The 20,167-nt window shown below is 38.0% G+C and overlaps 1 protein-coding gene across 1 annotated transcript in view; it reads left to right on the forward strand.

The window, feature by feature from the left end:
• LOC148945419 (protein diaphanous-like) overlaps positions 1 to 20,167 on the forward strand; it is a 298,677-nt gene that overhangs the window by 50,675 nt on the left and 227,835 nt on the right. Inside the window, exons 5-6 of the mRNA XM_089099035.1 lie at positions 16,083 to 16,330; positions 19,151 to 19,347. Coding sequence (XP_088955161.1) covers positions 16,083 to 16,330; positions 19,151 to 19,347 — 445 coding nt within the window. The remainder of the gene's footprint in view (positions 1 to 16,082; positions 16,331 to 19,150; positions 19,348 to 20,167) is intronic.

Here is a 20,167-nt window from a genome sequence, read left to right on the forward strand (position 1 = left end):
AACATCGGCTCCTTCTCACGCAATATCTGAGCTATCAGCTCCCCATCAAGTGTCAGTGCACTCTTCTCAACTGTCTCTATCAAGTCCTGAGCCTTCCACGCAAGATAGAAGGGTTGGCTCCTTCAGGCAAGTCATGGACAAACCAATGGCTCCCTATCATGTAATGGTCAAGCTTCCAGCTTCCTGTCAAGTGGTTGATCAATTTGAAGTCGTGAGTATTTTTTTTCAATAAAATAACCTATTTTTTAGCTGTTAGAGAGCTTTTTACTCTTTACTTTTACCTTTTCACTTTTTTTCTATTATTAAGCACCAGGTTATAGAAATATCTAAACAAAACTATTATTCAACCTAATACAAGCTTGTCGAAGACATTAAAATGTTCTTTTCGCTATAATTCCCACCCCCCCCCCAACACCCCGTTTTAAATTTCACTGTTCCATCCACTCAGAGATACCTAAATGTAATTTTTTTTGCATGTCAATGAAACCACTCTTTTCTAATCTGTCCTATCGCCTTATTTTTTCTGCCAACTGTAGACATCTTCACCCTTTTTCAGCATCTTAATAATATTTTTAGCTAATTTCTAGACAATTAATAATCACCGCCTTTGAAACTCAAAATGTTATTTTTCACAAATGAATATCACATAGTTTTAAGAGATAGAGATTATTCCATTTATCTATTGCACATATCGGCGTTCTAATTTGCGCAAGGATATTTTTAAATATCTTTCAATCTTGCCAAGATTCTAGCGAGGGGAAACCAAGTTAACGGTTCCCGACATTTAATTGTAGTATTTTCCTCGTCTGAAGTTCAGTCTTGGAAATCGGAACACTCGCGCGTGACAGGTTACAATAATTGTGGGCTAGTGATGAGTTCACCGAACCAGTATGGAATTAGAGAGAAATAGCGACTTATGTTGTCTAAGCGAATATTTCAACTTTTGACGGGCATTATGTAAACGGTTGGGAGCCACCACGGCTCCCGGGAAGCGCTGGTGGGCCCCGGGAAGCGCTGCGGGCCCGAGAAGCGCCGCGGGAAGCGCTTCGGAGAAGCGCCAAGGGGTGCACCACAGGCCCGAGAAGCGCTGCAGGATGTGCTGCGGGCCCGAAAAGCGCCGCAAAAAAAAAATGGCTGATTTGAAAACTTTGAAAATAAACTATTTTTTGAACAAAATGCCGCCTTCTATGTAAAGCGTTGTTTTAGATTTTTGTTAAGCAGAATATCGATAGAGTATACCAAATGCTATTAAGCGTGTTTTAAGCAATAATAATCCAAATTTTAACAGTAGGGATGATTTGAACACTATGAAAATAAGCTATTTTTTCATTTATAGGTTGGAGCATTGGTCCCTTATTCACCATCGAGTGGAGGAGAGGAGCTCTCCAACAACAATTCAACATGGGACAGTATCATTAACAATATTCCAGATAATATTGATGAGTTTTTAGTTGATTTTCTAAATGTAGATTATAGCGCAGTTGGGCAGGGGGACTTAACTTTGCTAAGTCCAAATACCCTACAAATTTTAGAGGATTTTACAAACGAATTAACTGGGAACCCTCCTCTATCCCCCACTGATTACCTACTTCCACTTCAAACAACTGAAGTGGAGCATACCCCAAATATTGTTGAACAACTTGGGGGAGGGGGTAATATACAAGAGGGGGGGTACAACTTTTCCAGACTTTCAATTGTCAAATTCAATATTAAATAATATAGTTGTTTTCACTGCGACTTTTGGTGACCCATTTAATTCACTTATGGGGGGAAATTTTGTGTTTGATCCTGTAGAAATTGTGCATGAATATGTAGATAAAATTCGTGCACTACTGAAGAACCAAATTCAGTTGTGGGGAGGTAGGGATTCAATTAAAGTTTCCACTGTTTTAAAGGTTTTTTATTTAAATAAGGGGAAAAGTGAAGTTTATTATCATTATATACATTCCGAGATGTGCATAATTTATCCGAATTTGAAAATTTTGAGGGAGTTTTTAGTGAGTGGGTAGGACAAATTATTGCGCATCTTGAGAACTATAACGAAAATGGAAGTGGCTCAGTAGTTTTATTTATTGAAAATTTAAGCGTTAATATTTGTAAATTTAAGAAAGATTTTATTTTAAGAGGGGGTGGGGAAAGGGATATAGTTTTAAAATATAATCCAGATCTAGTAGGTTGTCGTGGTGTCCAGCGGATCTGTTTTGAAACAGGTCAAAAATGTTTCAGATATGCTTTCCTCATATCAGCCTTTCAGCCTCTAGCAGATGACGCTACCAAGACGAATTTAGATCATTGGGCTGTACATGGGAAGGAAGGGTCCAATTTCCCCATTTTAGATTTTTCTTTCTTAGAAGGAAAATACCCAGTAACGCTACGATCTCTTGACATTTTTGAAAGGGCCAATGCCCATTTAAATATCAGTGTTACTGTGGTACAGTATGATACTGAATTCGAAGATGGGGTTCGTTTAAAAAAGAAGAGGGTGGTCTTCCCAGTAAGAGGCCCGTCAATTGATTTGGTTAAACACTGGGTTTGGTTATTATACACACCACCTAGTGAACCGAATGCAATTGGCCATTTTAATCCGATTACAGATATTAGTAGACTTCTGGGAGAGGGTAAGAATAAGGGGACATATTTCTACTGTCCAACATGCCTCTCTAGATTTTGGAGTGAATTAAAGCTGCAAAATCATATGAGGCATTGCAGACGGTATGGATACCAGACAATGGAAACGGTTTCAGCGGATAGGGCCATTTTACGCTTCAAAAATTTCCGAAACACCCTCCTCCAGTGCAACAAAATATCTTTAGACTGTGAAGCTAATCTGGTGGAGGTGAATGACCCCCAATTTCCAAACCGAATCAAAGAGCATCAGGCCATTGCAGTGTCCTACGCTCGCGCGCAAAGAGACAGTTCTAACACCATGCGGTTGTTAGAAATAGTAGAAACATTGGATGAGGGGGACGACGAGTGCATGGTCAAGGCACTGACTGAACTAATTGGCACGGGTAATGGTGCTATTTCTCGTTTGAGAAATACCCATTATCCATCGGTGCTGTCTGCAGAGGATCGTCTCGCGATTAAAAATCAAAACATATGCTGGGTTTTCACGGGGGAGTTTGAAGATGGGGATAAAGGTACTTAAGGGAAAAGAGGGGGGAGGGGAAAGTCAGAGACCATGATCACTTTTGGCAGGGAATATCATCTGGGGGTAGTAATTTTAGGGGGGTAGCGCATCAATCGTGTAATTTAAATGTTAGCCAACAGTTTTTTATCCCTGTTTTTATCCACAACTCAAATTATGACTTAAAATTTATTTTACCGGCACTGGCACGCATGCACAGGGAGGGAGGGATAGTAGACAGTCCATGGGTAAATAATTCATTTACCTATCACATTATTCCCAAATCGGCCGAGAAGTTGTTGCTTCTCGAACTGAAATGGCAGGTAGTGAATAATGGACATACGGGCTTTAATAAAATCAGGTTTTTAGATTCCTTTAGTTTTTTCCCCAAGGCATTGAGTCAATTGATTCAAGTGCAGAAAAGCGACAATTTTGATAGCTTTCCCTTGCTTAAACAGCACTTTCCAGACAGTGACATGTATGACCTATTGACCTGAAAAGGGATACACGCATACGACTATTACTGTTCTGGCGCTCGCTTAAACGAGATGAAACTACCTTCAATCGAAGCTTTTTACAATTCACTGACCAACAGTGAATGCAGAGCTGAGGAGTAGGAGTTTGCCAAGAAGGTGTGGTCCAAGGGGAATTGTAAAAATTGGTGGGATTATTGTAGATTGTACTTGGCCAGTGACATTTTAACTCTGTTGGATATAGTCTGTAAGAATACAGACCAAATCTATTCAGATTTCGGGTTAGATATAGGATATTATTTTTCCACACCCCATGTAGTGATGGATTTGATTTTAAAAATTAGTAGGGAAGAAATAGGCCTAATCACACATGTAGATCAACACCTTTTTGTAGAGCGTTCAATGAGGGGAAGGTATGTTTTTCACGGGGACCGCGTCTTGTCATCCGTTCCGAGCGGACAAAGCACTGGTGAAACGTCAAATGCAGTGTTCTTGGACATGAACTCGTTATACCCCTCAGCAATGTCCCACAACTCTTTGTCGTATGGGAACTATCAATGGCTTGAGAATCCTTGTGAGTTCCCCGACTTTAACACCGTCGGGGACAACGCGCCATAAGGATGGTTCTTTGAAATTGACAGTCACATTCCGCTGGCGCTTCACGATTCAATCAAAGATTTTGTTTTTCCCTGTATTATTCGACCAGTGACCAGGGACTCGCTGAGCCCCTACAATCAATCATTGGTTGAGGATATGGGGATGCATTGGACCCCCTCTAAGCAAAAACTGATTGCTGATTTGGACCCTAAGGAGAATATCGTTGTTCACCATGTGCTTTTGCACTGGATGGTGAACAATGGTTTCAAGATCACCAAAATACACAGGGTCCTGCAGTTTAATCAGAAACCTTATTTAAAGACGTTTATCGATACTTTTGTCGATAAACGCTCTAGGGCAAACTCAAAGGTGGAGAAGGAATTGTACAAGCTCATTCTAAATTCAGCGTTTGGCAAAATGTGTGAAAGTGTACGTAATAGATCTCGCTGCGACGTTGTGACTGACCCTCTAGAGTGTGCACAAATTATTGCCGATCCCAATTTTACATCGTTCACGAGCATAGAGACTGGCATGGTTCTTCTACACAGGCGAAAGTGAAATGTGGTACTGAACAAGAATATAGCAGGCGGTAGTTCAGTACTAGAAATTACCAAAAAGCTCATGTGGTCGTTCTTTTACAATGTGTGCAAGGTACAATGGCCACGGGAGGGGGAGGTTCAAGTTTACTATGGGGATACAGATTCTCTGCTGTTAAAGGTAAATGGGGCTGAAGATTTATTGGGTGATTTAGAAAAGGGGGAACACATCAGCTCGCGGATGGATTTCACCAACTGGAATCCATCACTCTATCCCGAGTTGGTGAAACGTCAAGCCCCCAACTAACTATTAATGTTAAAATCGGAGAGGGGGAACGATTTGATATCCAGGGGGGTGATCCTGGGTCTTAAAGTTTATTGCGTTGAAACACATAATGGAGATAAATAGAAGGCTTTTAAAGGGGTGCCTACACACTTTTTAAAGAGTAATTTCAACATGAGCATGTACAGAGACTGTGTAGAAAGTAGCCTAGTGCCGAGAGCACAAGTGCTTGCAATTCGCTCTCTACAGTATAGAAATTATACTGTGAGAGTGGAAAAAAAATGCAATGTCATGTATATCTGACAAAGTCTATGTGCTCGAAAATGGTGTGAGTGTCCTGCCTCATGGCCACTACCGTATTTCAGACCGAGTTGAATGCATAGACTATCGCAATCAACTTGGTCTGGATAAATTAACCTAATCTGACTAACCAACTAACCTGCTCATAAATTAACTAACCACCACCACCACCACCACTGACCCAACTAACCCAACCACTAACCTGCAGTGATGACAGCTATTGTACAGTTTTCACCTCCACGATTCCCGGGGGGTGAGGGACCCTTCCCGCGGCCGGCTCCCGGGGGTGGGGGGTCCCGCCCGCGGCCGGCTCCCGGGGGGGGGGGGGTCCCGCCCGCGCCCGGCCTTCAGCCCCACGGCCCTGGGGGGGGGGGATCCCCACCTTTAAATTCACTGTAATGTTAAACTGTGCTAGTTCATGTTCCAAGTGTTTTTTGTTGTTGTACAGAAAAGTGTTGATGTTGTTGTACAGAAAAGTGTTTAAAGACAATAAGTGTTGATGGACAAAAGTGTTGTTGTTGTACAGAAAAGTGTTTAAAGACGATAAGTGTTATTGATGGACAAAAAGTGTTTTTATTTATATTGTACATAAAGTGTTATCATTGCAGTTCATGTTGAACAAATATTTGTTTTCATGTTGTCGAAATAAATGCTGCCATGAAATATTGTTTTTTTGTTGTTCTTGAATAGATAGATCAATGGGAAAATTACTACTTATTCATTGGACACATATAATTTACAGTTAGTTGTAGTCCGAATGTTGTCAGCAACATGTATCAATTTGAAATACCATTTAGATCGTTTCTGTATGGTCCCCCACTGTCGGGGAAAACAACACTTTTAGCTTAAATAATTCCACATTACGATAAAATGTTTTTGGAAAAGCCAGAGTAAATTCTTTATTGCTATAGTATTTAGCATGAGTCCTACGATCAAATAAAAGCAATTGACACAGCCATACCAATACAATTCATACGGGGACTTGATGTTTTCAATAGTATTGAACCGAACTCGTGGCTGATTATTGATGATTTGGCTGAATCCATTGAACAGTTCTCACAGGAAATGCTACAACTGTTCACTGTTCGCTCCCACCATGAACACATTTCAGTTACTCTAGTTCTACACAATCTGTTTCATCAGAGCAAATGTATGCGAACCCTTGCTTTGAATTGCACTATCGATATTATCTATCGAGTTGTTCGGGATTCTAGCGCACTCAAAACTATAAATAAAAAGATATAACCCCGCACCCCAAAATGTATATTGTCAGCGTACTCACAGGCGACTATCAAGCCCAACGGTTACATTTTTCTGGATTTTAATCAGAGCACACCCGAGGATCTACGTGTAGTCACTGACATTTTCGACAATCAAATTACAGTATATCTTCCGGTGAACAGTAAAAAAGGCTATTAGTTGCCATTATGACACTGAAGAAAATACGTGAACAGCGGCATTTATTTTCCGTTTTAAGCACTTCAAAATCCTTGCTTAGGAAGGCCATATTCAAACATGGTGTTGACAATGATTTCATTAATCTAATATCTGAACTTTGTTTAAATTTAATTGAGGGAAATGTTCAACTGCCAGAAGGTTTTAGAAAACGGAAAAAGGACCATCTTTCCACTTTACGCGCGTGGGCTTTTAAAAAAAAAATTAAATATTTAAAAGGAACACGACTCCTTCAGGCAGGCGGTAGGTTTTTCATACCTTTACTGCCAATTATTGCTGGACTTGGAAACAGTTTTCTCTAGAGAATGGCTAAACCCAATAAATTGACACCATTTGAACTTGTCCACTCACCCGTTGAACATATTGAAGACAATATAAAAAAATTCATTAATGATGAGAATATTGCCGATGATAAAAAACTAATTTTACTTCAAGATGCATTGTGAAGTGTGAACAAATATAAACCTTGCCGTGAGAGACCCACCGTCGCCACCGATCCCTCTAAATAGGAAACATCTCCTCAAGATTCTGCAGCAGCATCAAAGAAGAAGGACTTGAATTCAATTGTATCGAAAATTGGAAACCTATTGCCACTCACCTATTGTGAACAAAATAAAAGAGTATTATCATATCTCTTGTAGGAAACTGATGAACATCAAGTTCAAGTCGATAGCACAGGGAAACGAATTATAATTCAGGGAAAAAGTTATAATCTAGTTGATTTAATTTGTGATATGGTGACGAATCGTAAAGGACTTTTATCATTTGACAATAATCTATACACCTTTCTAAGTGTATCAAACTTCCCCAAAAGTCTTATTAGCAATAAGCAAATTCTTAAGAAACTAAGAGAATATAGTCCTCCAACAACACCAACACCAACACCACCATTTAAAAAAGAAGAAGAAGATTCAATATTTGAAAATACTAGCACCACTGATTTTAAAACACCTGTGGCTGCTAGTCAAAAGCGAAGACGAAATGATTCACCCTCCAGTGTGCAAAAGGGGAGCGGACATTACACTACGTGCTTGCGTTCAAAATGGATGAAATTCTGAAAGGTGTCTATAAAAATATTGGTGAAGCGGGAAGTTTAAGTTCTCCCAAAACACTTTCCAAAGCTGTCTCCAGCACTAAATTTAAAAAATAAAAAGAGTCTCTTAAGAATAAATAGTGTTACAAACTGCACCGGAATTAGAGTCTTTGTGGCAAAAAATATCGACATACTAAAGCGTTTTCCCTTCTGCATGTAATGCAAACGGATCTTTCAACTTTAGAGACACTTCAACAGTGTCACAATGCACCCTATAAATAAATTCTGGTGGCAATCAGTGTCTTTAGTCGCTATGCCTATGCCATTCCACTGCGATCAAAGAGAGGCGTTGAAGTTGCTCGGGCCATTAAAAGTATTCTTGAACAGGATTCGTATAGAAAAATACAATCGGATCGTGGCAGTGAATTTGTTAATCCCCATGTGCAAAAGGTTCTATTGAAATATAATACAACACTTTATCATAGTCACAGCCCGATAAAGGCTGCATTGCCTGAACGATTAATAAGAACGATTCGTCTATTAATTTCAAGATATTGTACCCTGAAAAATACACCGGCTTTTATTCATGATTTAGATAAAATCATGCGGATATACAACCATCGACCTCATCGATCTCTGTCCAACTCAAGCCCTCGAGATGTTCACTACAATGAAAATACATTTGATGCTATTCTAAAGCAATATTCCAATGGTGAAAAAGAGAAAAAAAATGTGAAGAAGAAATTCAATGTTGGTGATACTGGTTGAATTAATAGAACCACCAATATTTTTGAAAAGGGGAATTATTTATGGAGCACTGAACTTTTCAAAGTGTCCAAAATCGTGGACACTGAGCCCAAGACATATCGACTGCAAGACACCACAGATGACGAGATTTTCGGCGGTTCTAATGAATATGAACTGCAAAAAGTTAGAAACACTAGTGAAATGTATCAAATTCAAAAGATATTAAAGAGTCGTACTCGTAGGGGCAAGAGACAGTTGCTTGTTCGCTGGCTAGGATACAACTCAGATTTAGTTCTTGGGTCAGTGCTGAAGATATTAACAATGCCCAATGATTTCTATGTGACTTTCATGTCCAATGTTTCCGATCCTCTCTACAATGACTTGAATAGAACAAGTGATTTTTGGACGAAACTCCCCCACCATCAAATTTGACGGAATGTATGAAGTGGCTCTTGTCGACTGTATTCTCAAAAATACCTACGACATCCTGAGAAAGGATCGTAAATATGAAATAAAAATTAGACCCTATGATTGGCCGCCATCACCATCCTCAAGTGATCAAGAACAAATTCAAAAAATCAATTGGATGGATTATCCATATATTGAATTAACCTACGAGGAACTCACCTGTATGAACGATTTATGTCGTTCTATTAATAAAAGAATTTCCGCTCGTAAAAAAGGAGCTTTTCATTTCAACTATTCAAAGGAGGATGGTAAGACCTACATTAGTTCACCTATTGCCAGCGAAAAGGTTATTCTCAATGATAGCCTAAAGGAAGTTCTTGGCTTTAAGCTCAATATAATCAATGGTAAAAGTGCCGAAAACACTAATTTCATTTTTGCTGCCTACCCGCCTGCCTTCTCCACAGACACTTGAATATTTCTCTACGCCTCATTTGTGGAAACATCTCGGGTTGGTAATTCAAATTTCCCCCTCCTATGAGTTCTTGAACGAAACACCAATCAAGAGCATATTCATCACTACAATGTAAAGCATCTTCAATATAATCCCGTAAACACACCCTATTTGGAACTCTGTCAATTAACACTAAGAACCGAATTAGGTGATCCCATAGCAATATCAAAAGGTTTGGCCGTGATTACATGTCATTTTCGACCCATCGTTCAACAGCAAGATGTCTAATAGAAAAGTGGTTTTCACTAGTCCTCATATTGACTGAAATGTTAATACTCTTTGCCCGATACAACAGGGCAATGGAGTGGACTGTTAAAAGGGTCACCCGTTAATTTCTGGCCATAGTCTTGGCAGTTGGTCTGCTAAGCTGCTTGGTCTTCATTACCATTGGCTAGAAAATATCTTCTACCGGCTGCGACAGATTTTGCATCCTCTACACTATACGATTGGGGGTCTGGCAAGGATTTTAAAAAAAGTGCTACAGAAAATCTTAGTTCTAGTGCGCGAACCCTTGGCGAGAAATTAAAACAAAATGGTAAAGGCTTAAAAAGGTCAAGAAACAATGCATCACTCATCAGTCTCTACTCAGGTTGGAAACGAAAGACATCATCCCTTTTGTCGAAGAAAAGAAAGAAAAAGCCGACAAGTAGTGTAACCAGAAGCCCCAGGAAGAGAATTGTTAGATCGAAACTAGATTTCTTTTCCTAAGATGTCCTACCTGCCGCATAAGGATTCTCAACTCTCAATCACCACCTCATTGAATCTATTCAATGCTGAAAATGTCGATGTGAGTGTCAAGCATGGATACTATGAACAATTTTGTCCACAACAACCCCTCTCTGATAATATTCACTTCAAATTTATTCCAATGGAGACTACTTTATGGACATGTCTTCAACATTTATAGATTTACAAATGAAAGTCCGGAAATCCGATAATACAATGCCAGTTCGAGCCGATGGAATATACTATGAAAATTGCACATTACATAATTTATTTTGTCACAATAGCGTCTACATCAATGGCACGCTGGTTAGCAGAAGCAACAATCTCTCAAACTATGCAAGCTATATACAATTCATGTTGATGACACCCAAGTCATACAAGGAATTGAGAGGCGCCTCCATTGGATATGAATATATTACTAATACTGATAGTACAGATGCACTTAAAAATGCTACAACTAGTGAATTAAATCTAGTTGGAAAAATATATCATGAAATATTTAATATACCCCAATGGTTGCCGCCCAATGTTAAAGTGGATATACAACTGACGCTTGCACCATCCAATTTCATATTGAGAAAAGAACTTGCTGCCAATCCCGATGTAAGTCTCTCCCTCACCTCGGCAATACTTCATGTACGCAAACAACAGGTCATGAGTTCTGTTGATTTGGCCTTGGAAAAGTTAAGAGCCAATTGAAATAATATTAAACCACATGGTCCTCATACAATCACCACTCAGCGTCATAGTGCAATGGACTATCGCATAATCACTGATTCTTCCTTTATCAGTGGTGAAATCCCCTCGAAAATTGCTTTGGAATTTGTAAAAAGCGCCAGTGCAATAGGATCGTTGACTGATTGTCCACATAAATTCGAGATGTTTGGACTTTCATCTCTTGTGTGTAAAGTAAACGGCATCCCACTCTACAATCTATCTTTTGATAAATCCTATAGAACATTGTATGAGTTGACCATGCAAACCCTAGATCATGATTCGCAACTATTTGAAAAGGGTATAACCGAAGAAATGTTTGCTAAAACCCATGGTATCATTGAACTGGATTTGTCTGGCACACAGGATATGAGTATAGTACGTACGGGGAGTGTGCGTTTAGAGTGTACATTTGCCAATCCATTGCCTGAGAGTATTGCACTAATCTCACTAAATCAATATGAAACCTAATGGGAAATCACTCCCGAAGGCAGTGTTCTTCTAGACTTGGCGCCATGAACACCAGTCAAATAATCAATGTATTTACTATGGACCCCTACATGTCCCAGTACAAATCCTATTGTCTACCCTCAGACTATCTTGGAAAAATTCAAAGTGCGAACAATACCTTGACTATTGTTAATAGCAGTCCATTGACTGTGCTGACGGGTTATTGGCTGTGCATCTTTCAAACAATGAAAACGATTGAATTTCTTGATCCTCTGGGTCTACCCTATACATTTTACACACCCCATATCAGCAACTATATTGAGAGCAGTGGGAAAAATATCATTCAAAATCGGAATAGGGTACAAGTTCTAACGACTATAAGCTGTGGCTTCCCTGCAATACTGTATTTTGTGTTCCTATGTCATGGTTATGCTTACAAGCAGTTTCTCCGCATTTATGGTGATAATCTTTGTCTGAACGACTTTCTAGTGGAAAATGTCCTCTCGGATCTATACAGCATTGATTTCAGTGCCCTAAGAGTAAAGTGCTTTAAAAATGTTTGTGAATTTGTTTATTAATAAAATGTATATATACAACAATGTCTTTAACTCTTCACTTTAGATTTCTTCATCGGTGTATAAGCAGCTGTCGTGAACCACTAATGCTGGTAAATCCTTTGGATTCACTGTATATTGATCTTGGTTGACTACAAAGTCAGGGTCACATTTTCTACAGTACCATGTAACTTCACTCTTGTCATATCTGTTTGTGTAGTCAATGATACTATTTGCATTCATATTATGAAATTCACGAGTTTCAATCTGTCTATTTGAAGCAATATCACATACAGTGTTTTCAAGTGGTGAATCACATTCGGTAACTGCCAAATAAAAATCACTTGATTTATAGTCATAGTAGGCAGTGTCGTCATTGGGATGACGTAGAAACCAGATTGTCTTGTTACCCCAACAGTTGAATCGTAGACCAGATTCCTCTTCCCAGAATAATTAAAATCCACGACGATACCAATCTCGTAGAAATAAACTAAAATCACGTTTGGGATTCTTTCCAATCATAGCGGGGTAAGTATTCTCCCACTGATCACATTTATCATGGTGACAATCGGAGCATAGGTGCCCCCTAGGGTGAGAGTCACATACCTCTTCAAGACATGAATTACATCCTTTAATTTGTACTGCGTAGCCTCAATGTAATTTGCAGGCATTACATAATTTACACTTTTCAATATAGTCGGCAATAATTGTACAATTCTCTTATTGAGTCCAACTGCCAAGAGTGTACATGTATAATGGACATATATAGAAAATTTTTTGGTGTCCGTTGTCAACTCTCTCACAGCTAAAACGAAACTGATCGTCTTCGCTTGATAAATTCAAAGTTTAGGAAAGGGGAGAGGAGTTATTCTGGGGCGTTACTTCTTTCGAAGGAGTCTTCTACATTGAATCCATTGGCAATGATTTCAAAAGTACATCTACAATATGATTCTGCTTTTTCCCAATTAATATATCAATAAATTGACTATAAGGACTTGAGTCACATTTTAAAAGTTTCATATAAGAGTCCAATGGAGGATAATCAATCCTCATTATATTGTCAAGTGTTCCCTGACAAGAGAATATCCTACGTTTAAGAGATAACTCGAGAAAAACATCATCTAAAATCAACTGTTTTTCCATAAACACTAGATTTGATCTAATTCTCTCTTTCTCAAATTTATTCATTTTTCAGTCGTTTCACTCTGACTGCTGACTCTAGACTAACCCTTAAAAGTTAGTCCTAACCAGAAAAGAAAGGGAACATTTTCGATTTCGAAGCAATTTTATTGAATAATTATAACATCAATAATACTACGCATGTACAATTAGCGATAGAGTTTATTGTCTTTGATATGTTTCACCAATGCACTTAAAGCACAATGAAGTCTATTCACATGTGCTCTATCAACCTTTGCTGCGAAACATAATCCATCTTCTATTTTAAATTTTCTTAAGGATATCACATATCTTGCATAAACTGCAACCCATTCTAGACAAAGCCGTGACCCTTTCGTAATTTCCACCGCAATTTTTGGCGCTCTTGTATCATTAGCATCTACTCCACCACCATCTTCTAATAGGGTAAACATTTCACTCGTCATCACAATTATGTTTCCAAATGAGTAAAGTCAAAACAGTTCTTCTCACTCCTTTTGAATTCTATTCACAGACTAATAAAACTATAGCAAAAATCCTTTCCTTATATTCCCTCCGCTGCTAATATGTAAGCGAGCCCTCTGATTAGCTGAGAAGGAAGCACGTGATCTAACTGCTTCCTGGAAACTCATAACATTTGCCTCGAGCAACAACAACAACAAATACTATTTCTTGATCATAACATTCGCTGAGAGCGTGCATAAAACATCAACAACAACATCGACCTTGACATTTGCCTCGAGCTTACAACAACAACAAATACTGTTTCCTGGATCATAACATTTGCCTCGAGCTTACAACAACAAAAAATACTATTTCTGGATCATAACATTCTTCCCTAGCGGGCACTTGGCCAAAAACAACACTCTTTCCTAGATCATAACATTCTCCCCTAGCGGGCACTTGGCCAAAACAATAACAATAAATCGACCTTGGAAAAAGAGGTCATTGACACTGTCCCCATTAAACTATGTAAAAAAGTTGTAGGTGGCAGCAGGGGTGGGCAATCGGAGTAGCACCTCCCTCTCTACTCTGATTGCAGGCTACAGGACTTAAAAAACCTTAACAAAAGAGGCTGCAAAAGCGGGGGGTTTGCGGGGTGGCAGCCCCCCAACTGTACCTCCTAATCCCTGTACGTTTTAAGGTTCGAACTTGTGACTCAGCCTCTTTAACTCTTTAGAAAACGTAGTTTTTTTTCAAATAATTTCTGCACGTTTTTGTACAGTTTATTACTTATTATTGCTTGACTAACTGTTAGCTGGTTGTGTCAGGAGTTAAAGTTGGGGGGCTGCCGCCCCCCAAACCCCCCGCTTTTGAAGACTCTTGTGTTAAGGCTTTTAATTCCTGAATACTCAAATCAAATGCACAGTAAGATTTTCTTTTTTTAACTTTTCTTCGAGCATGCGGGTATACGGCATGTTATCAAAGCAGTGGAGAATTACCTGTAAACTGAAGGCCGACTGTGATATTCTTCTGGAGACGCCTGTTGAGCCGAAGGAATTTATAGATTGGATTTAAAAAAGAAACGGAGTTTCTTTTTTAAACTTTAAATTTAAGAGATACTACTTTAAATCCAATATATAAAAAATGTACTCTGACGGGGAATGGAACTCGGGTCTTCCGCATGACGGACAGGAATAGTGACCACTGTACTATCAGAGACTCATTGTTAAATTATTTTTAGTCTGCAATCTATTTTCGACGCAAGCAAATACAAAAATAACTTCTGGGAAATAGCTGGAATTTTTGGAAGCTTGCAGTCGGTCTTGTCAGGTTAAGAGGACTATTTTGATCTAATTTATTAATGAAATACTATGCTTTTAGGAATTTCAAAAATTAACATGGGCTCTTATAGGAAAACGAGGTTTTTCGTAAATGTAAATTCGGGGGATAATTTTTTCGGTCTGAAAATATCAAAAGGCCCTAACAGGTCGAATTCCGGTTCGAATGAGTCCTCATTCATCCGAATCCGTTGCCAACTGTTGCCTGTAGGCGTGGTTGATAAAAAAAATAATTTGATGAACATTAAGTGGCTATATTTGGTTTTTGGAAAACAGGGAAGGAGTGATCGGATTGAGCTGAAATTTTGAGAGTAAGCTCCCATACCCTAGGAAAGCTTATCTCTAAATTTCAGCCCAATCGGACGTTAAAGGGGGGCTGTGATGGGAGGGTCGAAACTTCCGGCCCACTTTCCCCCATGAAGATAATGTCGGAGGGGGATGAAATTTTGTATGTTTCTTAGTTTGAGCTTAGGCTACAAAATGCGATCACCGCCGTCTCTCTGCAACCGCGAGGACCGGAAACCGCTTAACATTGTGGTGGGTCGCCTCTTTAAGAGGCACAAGTGTGCCTCCTTGATATTAAAATTCTGTTTTTTAGAGTTTCGGTTACTATTGAGACGAGTCGCTCTTACTATACAGTTCCTTACGACGAACTGTTTGATTAACGAATTTATTATCATGTCTTATATGTAACTTATTTTTCTCAACTCTCTGATGGTACAATGGTAAGCATACTAGTGGTTAGGATATTTGGAATTCATCAAAATTGGCAATAAAAATGCCGTTTTTAGTTAAAAAAACTTTCCAGTTTAATTAAATTTTGTTTTTAATTAAAAAAGGCACTATAACTTTTAATTTCCGCTTGAATGGGCCCTCTCGTGACATTCTAGGACCACTGGGTCGGTATGATCACTCCTAGGGAAAAGAAAAACAAACAAACAAATAAACACGCATCCGTGATCTTTCTTCTGGCAAAAAACACTAAATTCCACATTTTTGCAGATAGGAGCTTGAAACATCTACAGAGTTTGTATATATGTTCAAAACTGCACTTATTTGACCATCAGACACTTCTGGTAAATTATGAGATAGCAAATCATTGTCGTAGAATCGTTTATTTCACAGGGAGGTTGTACCTTAATCACCAAAAACTCACCCAAAAAGTTTTTAGTATTTCGTTCCTAGAGTTTGTCGTATCACTTTGAATACATTTCCTAATCATTTGACAGGGAGAAGGCAAAATGGGAGGGCGTTCAACTAGAATGCATCCGATGCCTCAAGGCTATTGCCAACAATCGAGTTGGCTTAAAAACATTATTTGAGAAAGAAGAAGCACTCACAGTACTGGCACAATCCTTAGACCCACATCACATGAATGTAATGGTCGAAGCAGCCCGACTTCTGGCGTGTGTTGCTATTGTACCGAATGGACACGATAAAGTTTTAGAAGCAGTCACCGTCGTTGGAGAAATGAGAGGTAATATTGATTCCTATTATGTAAAAGCAAGGCCGTATTGGGGGGGGGCTTCTGTGTTTGAGCCCCTTCCATTCAAAGTTTATAAACGATCCGTAAAAAGGTAACAAAATGGATACGTGTATAAAAAAATTGATGTGTTTTTTTCAAATTTTTTTTTCCCCCCCCCCCCTCCGAACAGAAATTCTGGATAAGGCCTTGTGTAGAGGTGACTGGTAAAGCTTATAGTTTTATTCCACAAGCAAGTTTTTTTGGTATTTTGATGTTTCAATAAAAAAAAGCTACCGTATAGAAATTTGATTGAAGAACTCTGTAATGAGAAACTTGGTTAGTTTAATAATTGTAACTCCTTACTCAACATCGAAAAAGCAAAAATTTGTTGTAGTGAGCAATATTGAACGAGGAGAAGGTTCTAATTCTTTCTCTTTGGATGCTATTAGCGTTCATTCACCAACCAAAATATATTTTTCAAATATGGTCAATCTTGTTAAAATTAAAATTCTGTGATAGCTTCAAATGTAAACTTTTTCCATGTTAGAAATGGGATTCGACATGAAAACCATTTGATTTTTATTCAGATTCTTGAGCTGGCATTTCCTGTTTTGATAACCTCATGGTCTTTTGATTTACAACGATATTTATACATTAATAAGTTCTAGTTCCCATACAGGCTAATAATGCAACCACGCTTTGTTGGATCGGCGACATATCAGTTTAAGCCATTTTAAAAGTTTCAAGTTCCGTTTCCTACCGCCTCTCAATTAAACGAGCCGAGAGTTTCAACTGCATCCCCCAACTTTTCATAGAGATACTGTCAGGGCCGTATACAGAATTTTTTCCCGAGGGGGGGGGTGTTAGAAACGCATCAAAAACCTGTTTATATTCATTTTAGTTATGTTTTTACGAGTCAGACAATTGTTTTTTTTGTTTTTTGGAGGGGTGAGGGAGGGGGGTTCAAACCCCCTACCCTTCCCCCTGAATACGGCCTTGGGTACTTCGCATACACTATTTTGCAGCCTGTGTTTTCATAGTGGCAGTGTCTTTTATTTATACCTATTCATAGGCGCCCATAAGCTGAATTTTAGGGGGGGCTTAACTGATCTAATCGGCACTTCCAATGCTTTATAATAGAAATCTCAAAACAAAATATAAAAATATAAGACAGTATGATTCAGCCAGGGGGGCTGGAGCCCCCCTCTCGGCTTGCTGCGACTAATCCTTTTTAGAGTACTCGAATGGTACCATCCAAAAAATGATTTGTATGCAAGAATACGATTTCAATATGGTGAAAAATAAAGGAATTTTTCCTCTTATTTATTTATTGAACAAAGAGTTTGCAGCATACATAAACACATACTCTTCTGGGCTGCCCAAGCACTTCACCAAATTTGGCATCAATTCAGTTCAAAGTTTGTCTTTTTTGAATGGAATAACTCTTTAAAATCTTCTTCTTCCTCCTAAAACAACATTGCCAAATTAAAAAAAACGCTAGCAAAGACTAAAAACTGGATTAGTGATTTTATACTAAAAAAAGAAGAATAATAATGTTCCAAAGACCAGGTGTTTGTGTTTAGAACTTATCTTATATTTGTTTGGCTTAAGAATTTCACGGTTCACTGGTATTTCTAAGAGGAAAGTGAAACATCACTTAAGACTTAAAAATCAGATACTAATTGCATCTAAGCACAAAGTATCCAATTTTCTGTACAATTCATGTGCTTTTCTTAAAAATTTCCAGGTTTAAAATTTTGATTTTCTTAAAATTGATGTCCTCTTAAAATTTGTCTTAATATCCTGGGATATCCAATAACATGCTCTAATTCTACCAACTTTGAACTGATGTAATTTAATGCATATTAAACATATCAACTTTGTAAATAAAGTAAAAAGGTAACTTGGTTATTTACCTTTCTGGAATCCAATAAACCCAGGCACGTGTTTAGATCGGTTTATGGGATGGAAATCTTTGCCTACCTCCACCAAAATGAAAGCACTTTACTTGCTTTTCGATATGTTGTTTAGCTTATCACGTTTGAAACGATATATAGTTCCAATTTTCTCTCATAAAAACTCGACATTACTGAAATCCCTGGGTCTAAAATATTTTCTCTCTTTTTTTCAATTGCATTATATGTTTATCATCTTCTGTTAATATTTTTCATATTTTTTTCTGTTTTTGTGTTATTATTCGTTTGTATTTAGGTGTGAATCGATTTTCGTAGATTGTTGAAGGACTACGGAAGACCCTTGAACTAGACCACTTCACAAGTGCTCAGGAACACTTATTGTTTAGTCTTATGTTACTGACCAATTCAATTGTCAATCAGTCTGAAGACCCACATTTTAGGTTTCACATTTTCTTTCTCACATTTTTCATTTTTTTTGCGTTTTATTCTGTTCATCTCTTGCTATTTAGGATCAATTTCGTAAATTGTTGAAGGAGCATGGAAGATCCTTTAGAGAGACAATTTCACAAGTGTTTTAGAACGGTTATTGTTTAGTCTTATGTTACTAACTAACTCAATTGTCAATCAGCCTGAAGACCGGAATTTTAGGTTTCACATTTTTATTCTTTTTTTCTCCTGCTATTCTTTTAAATTTAAATTTGAATCGATTTTCGTTCATTTTTGAAGAAAGATCCTTGAGTTAGACCACTTCACAAGTCCTCAGCAACATTTATTGTTTAGTGTCATGTTATGGTATAGTCAACTGTCCTTAGTCTGAAGACCTAGATTTTAGTTTTCACATCTTCATTTCACAAGTTTAATTTTTCCGTTTCACATTTTTTATTCTGTTTTTCTCTTATTATTCTTTTGCATTTAGGTGTGAATCGATTTTCGTACATTGTTGAAGGGTTACGGAAGAGCCTTGAGACAGACCACTTCACAAGTGCTCAGGAACAGTTATTGTTTAGCCTTATGTTACTGACTAACTCAATTGTCAATCAGTCTGAAGACCTAGATTTTAGGCTGCATTTGAGGAACGAGTTCATGAGAGAAGGGCTTGCTGAGCTTTTACCGGTATGTACCTTTTTCCACCTTCTTTTTATACCTTCTTTACTTTCTTTTAGGTTTATCTTCTTTCTATTTTTCTTTGGAGGTTTGCTTTTATACCTTCTTTTGGATTTACCTGTTTTCTATAATTGTTTCTGGGTTTGCTTTTATAACATTTTTTAGGTTTATCTTCCTTCTTTTTTTCCTTGGGTGTTTGCTCTGAGGTTTGCTTTTATACCCTCTTTTTTATACCGTCTTTTAGATTTATCTTTTTTCTATTTGTCTTTGGAAGTTCGTTCTGACGTTGTCTTTTATGCCTTCCTTTTTATGCTTTTTTTAGGTTTACCTTCTTTCCATTTTTCTTTGGAGATTCTTTCCGAGGTCTGCTTTTATACCTTCTTTTCATACCTTCTTTTAGCTTTACCTTCTTCTACTTTTCATTGGAGGTTCGCTCAAAGGTTTGCTTTTATATCTTCCTTTCATACCTGCTTCTATTTTTACCTTCTTTCTCCTTTTCTTTGGAGGTTCGCTTCGAGGTTTGCTTTTATACCTTCTTTTAGCTTTACCTTCTTTCTACTTTTCTTTGGAGGTTTGCTTTTATATCTTCTTTTCATACCTGCTTTTAGTTTTACCTTCTTTCTCTTTTTCTTTGGAGGTTCACTCCGAGCTTTGCTTTTATACCTTCTTTTAGGTTTAATTTCTTTCTTCTTTTCTTTGGATTTTCGTTCAGAGGGTTGCTTTTATATCTTCTTTTCATACCTGCTTTTAGTTTTACCTTCTTTCTCTTTTTCTTTGGAGGCTCGCTCCGAGGTTTGATTTTATACCTTCTTTTCATACCTTCTTTTAG

This window comes from Artemia sp. Qi Xiang Cuo, chromosome 13 (genome assembly GCF_049724085.1).
Source record: "Artemia sp. Qi Xiang Cuo chromosome 13, ASM4972408v1, whole genome shotgun sequence".
NCBI classification, from domain to species: domain Eukaryota; kingdom Metazoa; phylum Arthropoda; class Branchiopoda; order Anostraca; family Artemiidae; genus Artemia; species Artemia sp. Qi Xiang Cuo.